The sequence below is a fragment of the Macrobrachium rosenbergii genome, chromosome 6 (genome assembly GCF_040412425.1).
Source record: "Macrobrachium rosenbergii isolate ZJJX-2024 chromosome 6, ASM4041242v1, whole genome shotgun sequence".
In the NCBI taxonomy this organism is placed as follows: domain Eukaryota; kingdom Metazoa; phylum Arthropoda; class Malacostraca; order Decapoda; family Palaemonidae; genus Macrobrachium; species Macrobrachium rosenbergii.
Genome location: NC_089746.1, coordinates 44584012 through 44591511, shown reverse-complemented (window position 1 = coordinate 44591511; position 7500 = coordinate 44584012). Strand labels below are relative to the sequence as shown.

At 35.4% G+C, this 7500-nt stretch overlaps 1 protein-coding gene across 2 annotated transcripts in view; it reads left to right on the top strand.

Moving 5' to 3' along the window:
• Window positions 1-7500, top strand: part of LOC136839505 (uncharacterized) — a 550025-nt gene that overhangs the window by 424872 nt on the left and 117653 nt on the right. Inside the window, exon 2 of one of the 2 annotated variants that reach the window (XM_067105669.1) lies at window positions 4474-5247. The exons of the other annotated variant lie outside the window; for it this stretch is intronic. Within the exon in view, the coding sequence (XP_066961770.1) occupies window positions 4474-4528 (55 nt within the window). The 3' untranslated portion in view covers window positions 4529-5247. Of the gene's footprint in view, window positions 1-4473; window positions 5248-7500 lie in introns of those variants that run through there. 2 annotated transcript variants of the gene reach the window in all.

Here is a 7500-nt window from a genome sequence, read left to right as displayed (position 1 = left end):
GTACTCAATAACTTCATGAAACATTTTTGAGGAGCATTAACTAGTCTGCTGGAGTAAAAACCAATCTCTTATATTTTAAATGCAATGCAAATTGATAGAACATCGTTTCAGCACAGAGCCTTCTTATCACTTCTTGTGTAATTACATGTCACAGTGATATATTGGCGTGTTATGGATGATAGAAAGATTTAAAAAAATAGGAAAGGAAGGCCTTTCAAGGAGAACTTTATGAATTTAATAATTCTTTTGATTAGATCTGACTAATTTGCATAGGTGAAACGTGTGCTTATATCAGAGAAGAACCTTGCAATATTACCTTACCGAAATGATTGAAAATTATACCACAAGTGAAGCACCACCTAGAGGTTTAGCTCTCTCTCTCTCTCTCTCTCTCTCTCTCTCTCTCTCTCTCTCTCTCTCTCTCTCTCTCTCTCTCTCTCTCTCCAACATACACTTACACACGCGAAATGTTTTCCTGTCTTACCCTTCATTCGCAGGCACTAAATGTTCCTCTCTCTCTCTCTCTCTCACACACACACACATACACAAAAATACATACATGTTTCCTTTTCTTGTCCCCCAGTGCATGCCCAAAATGATCCTCTCTCTCTCTCTTTCTCTCTCTCTCTCTCTCTCTCTCTCTCTCTCTCTCTCTCTCTCTCTCTCTCTCTCTCTCTCTGCTTTCTAGCTATTATATTATATCCATGAAGGTATCCCATTTGATTTATTTTTCTACTTTAAAAGTTTAATTAGTTTTTTTTTTTTTTTTTTTTTTTTTGTCCTGCACAGGATTTCTTTTCTGGTGAAAATGAAAGCAACCGATTTCACCTCACTGGTTTATTCCCTCGCCTGTATTTCAGTGATTTCCTCCTTTTCATTATTATTATTATTATTATTATTATTATTATTATTATTATTATTATTATTATTATTATTATTATTATTATTATCCCGACGCTTTGGTAGTCCTCTCTACCAAAAGGGGGTGAATGACAACAGGGGTGCACGCAGGGAATATTTATATTTATTGTATATTTAATGCAGTGTTCGGTAAGATGGGCATTCTAGTTTCCGTATCCAGCCCAGGTTCGGAAGGAACAAGAGAGAAGGGGTTCAAGTTTGTGAGTTAGGAAAACACAGAAGCAGTTATGGAAAACCAAAGCTTGGGCGTAGAGGGAATAAAGGTGTCACTAAACTGCTTCAGGCACCAGTGAGAAGAGGAGGGAGACATCTTATTGAAGGTCTGTGGAGCAATGGCTGTAATAATACCTGTAAATAAAGGACACAAACCATCACAGCGTGTAATATATTTAATCCTGTTATTTTCTTTATAAATTATTTGTATGTACCTCGGCTTTATTTTTGTATGTATCATTTATTATTATCTTTTTTTCCATTTATTAAGCCATTTCAAACTATTATCAATGACCGACATTGTTTTTTTTTATATACATCATCGTCATCAAGGCCGTCTTTCAGAAGTTTTTTTGCCTTTGGAAAGAAAAATTATTTGAGCTTAATGATCAGGTAATCCTTCCCACTGAAGTCTGTCCATTAACGTTTTTCTAAACCGGATGCACAATTTAAGTAATTATTTCAATATAAAGCATGTCGGCATAAGTCATTATTTGTGACTTGACAGTGCATTTCCTGAGTAATGCACCATAGCTAAATTATTCTTTGTTGACTATTAGGAATAAAATGTTGGTTATTATATCCGTATCCTGTTTTGTGTTTATATATATGCATATACATCATACACACACCAATATATTTATATATATATATATATATATATATATATATATATATATATATATATATATATATATATATATATATATATATATGTGTGTGTGTTTGTGTGTGTGTGTATGTATATAATATATATATATATATATATATATATATATATATATATATATATATATATATATATATATATATATATATATATAGAGAGAGAGAGAGAGAGAGAGAGAGAGAGAGAGAGAGAGAGAGAGAGAGAGAGAGAGAGAGAGAGAGAGAGAGAGAGTTTTAATATTTTCTGCAAAAGGAATTGTATGAGGCCTTTAGCGATTTTAAAGGTAAATCATCTATCTATCTGATTGTATCTACCTCTGATATACAAATCTTTGCCGTCATAGAATAACTGTGCGTCATTCAGTTATTTATACACTTTTTTCGGAATTTAAAAGTTGGACAGGGACAGTGCCTCGCCCTGTTTCAAACATATCTGGAACGGGAAATATTAAATTTCTTTCGCAAAATATTTCAGCACATTGCATTTTGCCTGGGGGCTGAAGATAGGGCGTGGTGGATTTTCCGTGGTCTTAGATATGTAATTTGCTGTTAAGAACGAGTAGTGACGCTGGTGGTCACTAATTTTTGGTGGCCGCGGTAGTGACCGCTTTTTGACCTGGCTTCGTAGGTCAACCCGGGTCCCTATTTCAACCTTGATACCAACCTTGGCCCTTAGTTTAGCTGCTCGTGATCCTGTGAGATTGTGGGCGTGGCCATAAATTTATTTCTCGCTTCAAAAAGCGGGAGACATCAAGGAGGCTTCTCATTTGAAAAGCAAAAATTCTATACTGTATTCAGATTACACTGCAGTGTAGTGAAAGCACCGTAAGAACATCTGATTTGGCACCGTTGTGATAAGCTCAGATTTCACTCTGCCCGGCGGGGACTATAATAGAATGGTTACTCTAATTTTACATATCCCTGAGAACAAGAACTTAGCGACTGCCGGAAATATCTTCGCTACTCTGAGCGTGCGGCGTTTATTTTTGCCCAGGGGCGGATTTTGCAAGAGATTCAGTTAGACGTATACGAGTCAAAACAATTTTTTTCCCCTACAACCCGCATTCCTTAGCGTTGTGGGTTGCCCTGAGGTGTTAGGGAATAGTTAAGAAAAACCATTTAATGATATTTTTCATATTATCTTAAGTGGCATAGCATTGTCAATGGCGAAGGTATGTAGCCTCAGCTCAGCGTGCCTCTCAAGAAAATAGTAAAAGGTAAACGGAATATTACGTAAATATGAAAATTCTCTCAACAATTTCGACTTAGAGCGAAAACTATTTACTAATGATTTTTTTCATATCTTCAGTGAAACAACCTTGTCAGTCACGAAGGTTTGTAGTGTCAGCTCAGCTTATAACTTAAGCAAATAACAAAATGCAAAAGGAATTTGATATAAATGCGAAACCCTCCTTAACAATTTCTACCTCCAGCGGACCTCTTCAGAGACGATCTATTTATATCTCGGGTGACATAACGGAGGGAAAATACCGTGGTATTTCGCGTGTCTTCCTAAATATCTCATCTGTAAATGTAGGGGGATCTATTTTTGCCTAAGGCGACCAGTTACTCGGTTTAATTTCCTCTCCCGGCCACCGTGTCCTCTCATTTCTAGACCCCCCCCCCACCTTTTCCTCTCTCCCTCCCACAAATGTAGCAAACACCCCCATCCCCCCTACCCCCTTCCCATGCTTAATCTAGCCCCTGTTACCAACGTGTGGATGCGTTTGTTAATTGCGTCAATCCTCGTGTGATAGATTTCAGTCCTCGGCATTTGATACGGATGGAAGAGCAAGGCTAGTTGCTAATCCAATTAAATACGCGCATTGATAATCCTCAACATATCACTTTGATCAGCTAGGAACCAGTTTCTTATGTTTCTCTTTTGCTTTTATTGTTTATAAAGGTTTTCAGTTTTATGTAAGTTTATATAACTTTCACGGACATATTTATATTTTTCCTGTGAAAGGGGGTAGAGTGATGACCATTTACCTGTGCAGGTGTCCTCGACAGCAATAATTCATCGCTTGATTAATGCAGTCAGTGCTTTCCACTCGGAATACACCGTCAAGATTTGATGCTGTGGATGCTGGTAGGTAGGGGAATGTTAGGCTGTGCGTTGATTTGTATGTTGTATATTTTTATTTTAATTGATTTGAAGAAATACACTTCTGTCTGACTTGTTGAATAAATTTGTTTATAGAGTGTTTTACAAAATTATCATAAGGACATATGCATATATATATATATATATATATATATATATATATATATATATATATATATATATATATATATATATATATGTATGTGTGTGTGTTTGTATATATATATATATATATATATATATATATATATATATATAGATAGATAGATAGATAGATGTATAGATAGATAGGTAAACTTATTTTCCATCTCTCTCTCTCTCTCTCTCTCTCTCTCTCTCTCTCTCTCTCTCTCTCTCTCTATATATATATATATATATATATATATATATATATATATATATATATATATATATATATATATATATATATATATATATATACATACAGTATATATATACTGTATATATATATGTGTGTGTGTGTGTGTATTTGTGGGAGTGATTGTGTTGTTTCATTTTACAAATTTTCGTTCTTCCTAATCTCGTATTTTCTTCTATTACAGGTATGTGATTCTGCATTTGCCCTTTACCAAAGTATCTTCTAGATTCAGAGAATGAGAAGATCTTCATAAGGTAACTGTACGCTTGAGACCGCGAATGTTAAGAAGTATCATTAATTTAGAAAATTTTCGAATTCATGCACATTGCATTGACTTTCCCTCCCCGAGCATCAAGTTTTGCAAATAAATCGATCAGTGAAATTTTGTCAAAAACTTCAACATTTGAAATGAATCAGTTATAAAGTTTAAAAAAAACTGTACTTTAATAGGCAAAATATGAAAAAATATAAATTAAAATAAATCACTCAGGACAGCCCTGTGAGATCTGATAATCAGCTCAGTGGTCTGGTAAAACTACTTTAATAACAATAATAATAATCTTTGCCTCATTCACTTTTTCCTATATAGTGGCGCTATTTCTAGATAAGGGCATTAAGATACCCTTGCTAGAAGGAAACTGAAAAAGAAAATGTAATAATCCACTTTTCACTTTGAATGCCGAATCTCCTCTTTTTGCATAAAACCCTACAGGTTACTGTAAAAGCAAAAAGGGTCAGTGCCAATTACAAGGCCAAGTACACTCAAAAGCAGACATCTGTCATTTTTGGCGTGTAGTCTTCTCTTTTCATTTACTGCTATTTATAGCAATGTGGATTGTTAGTGTTTATAATTTTTTATGATTCTAAAAGATTATACTCCCGTATTTAATTTGTTCTTTTTTTAAGCTCCTTTTGCACATTGCTTCCTACTACCCTATTCTCAGTTCCTATGCTTAAATGTTATTCATGTCATTCATTTGATACTCTATTTTAGTCATGGATAACGATTCTCTCTCTCTCTCTCTCTCTCTCTCTCTCTCTCTCTCTCTCTCTCTCTCTCTCTCCACGAAAGCAGAGTCAAAATTCGATTTATATTATGAAATCTGTTTTTATATTATAAAAGTATGCTGGTGCAATTTTTTTTACGATGTCGCAAAGTGGGTTGAGATCAGGCTGCAAGAGAATATTAAATTATGATCCGAAATGTCGAAACTTCATTGCAATTTCGCCTGCAGAAATGATTTGCTCTCAAGTTAACAGCACAAAGACTGTGCGAGCGTGTGTGTTTGCTTGCATGTACTTAAGATGAAGTGTTCACAGTTATTCCTTGAACTGTCACTGTCTGTCTGGAAGAGCAGATATTTCAAGAGCCTGTTTTTCGAAAACATTCTCAGAAAAAAAAGGCGAACTTCAGTTATAACTTTCACAAACCCTATATATTCCAAAATCTGGAACCCGCAGCATTAGCAATTTTAAACCATTTTTTCAAATTGAATTTTTTTGCAAAATTATTTTCTTATATTATTTAAAGATAAATATCCTTTGTTCCTTACAATCCCTAACTTCAGGATGTCGAGGTAATTCATATCAAAATCAAAAGTTGTTAAGAAAGTACATTCAGACGCCTTCTTTCAAAGTGAGAAACTTTAAATCAAAGACCTGTTTTTCAAAATAATTATTTGGAATGTTCAGGAAAACGTCCATTTGTTCAAAATTCACACCTTTAAAATGCCAAGTTTCTCCCTTCCCCTTTCTTTGGATGACAAAATGCCCAAATTGTTAAGGCCAGATTTTCATCAAAGTGAGAAAGTGTTTAAATCAAAGATCTGTTAGTTAAAATAATCATTTGGAATGTTCAGGAAAACGTCCATTTGTTCAAAATTCACGCCCTTAAAAGGCCGAGTCTCTCTCCTGCCCTTTTTTTTTTCAGAATCTAGACCCTTCAAATGTCAAGGCCAGGCAGTCAGTCCTTCATAAGCTTCCAAGGACTCCCTTTGACGTTTGTTTCCACATCCAACGTTTTTTGAACAGCTTAGGACTCCCTTCCTGTGTCTTGCAAACTCGTGAATACCCAATTCTTCCTGCTTCATTCAAAGGATTCTTAACCTTTCGCCTTTCTAGTCAGCTCACTTTGAGCCACACGTTCCTGGCAACAGATATTGTCACTAGCGAGCTGCCTCTCTCTCTCTCTCTCTCTCTCTCTCTCTCTCTCTCTCTCTCTCTCTCTCTCTCTCTCTCTCTCTCTCAGCTATCTATGTTTCTTTCTTCTGCTATTGCCAATTAATATCGTATCACAGTGCAAACCACCATTCTAATTGCTTTTGGCATCCGATTTAATCTTAAAAAAATCTGCGTACCTCTCTTAAGCAAGGTCCCCAATTCTCTCTCTCTCTCTCTCTCTCTCTCTCTCTCTCTCTCGCTCTCTCTCTCTCTCTCTTTTAACTCGTATATATATATATATATATATATATATATATATATATATATATATATATATATATATATATATATATATATATATATATTAATAGAGAGAGAGAAAGAGAGTTTATGTGTACGTCAACTCTGCTAATGTAATAGTGCGAATAACAGTATTCATAAGTACTTTTAATGAAATATCGATTGCGACCGATTCAATTAACATTGCGTTTGTATTATTCCCAACTAAGCGCGATCATGAATTAGTGGACTTGCGGTAAACGGTAAGCTAATGGGGCAGATAGACAATTAAGAGGTTTCCGATCGCTGGTCATCTGCGTCTAAAAAACATGAATAGAGATTGGTGATTACTCGTGTTCTTCTATCGTGCTTGTTTTCTATACGTTAACAGCGGCAAAAAGGTGTCTGAAGATTCTCTCTCTCTCTCTCTCTCTCTCTCTCTCTCTCTCTCTCTCTCTCTCTCTCTCTCTCTCTCTCGTCCTATTTTTGTGATTCTGGGTAATGTTACAAAGTATTTGAGATGGAGACATTAGCTGTATGTCATTAACAAACAACTCTCTCTCTCTCTCTCTCTCTCTCTCTCTCTCTCTCTCTCTCTCTCTCTCTCTCTCTCTCCCCTCTCGTCCTATTTTTGTGATTCTGTGTAATGTTACGAAGTATTTGAGATGGAGACAGTAGCTCTATGCCATTAACAAAAAGCTCTCTCTCTCTCTCTCTCTCTCTCTCTCTCTCTCTCTCTCTCTCTCTCTCTCTCTCTCTCGTTGGTTTTGCC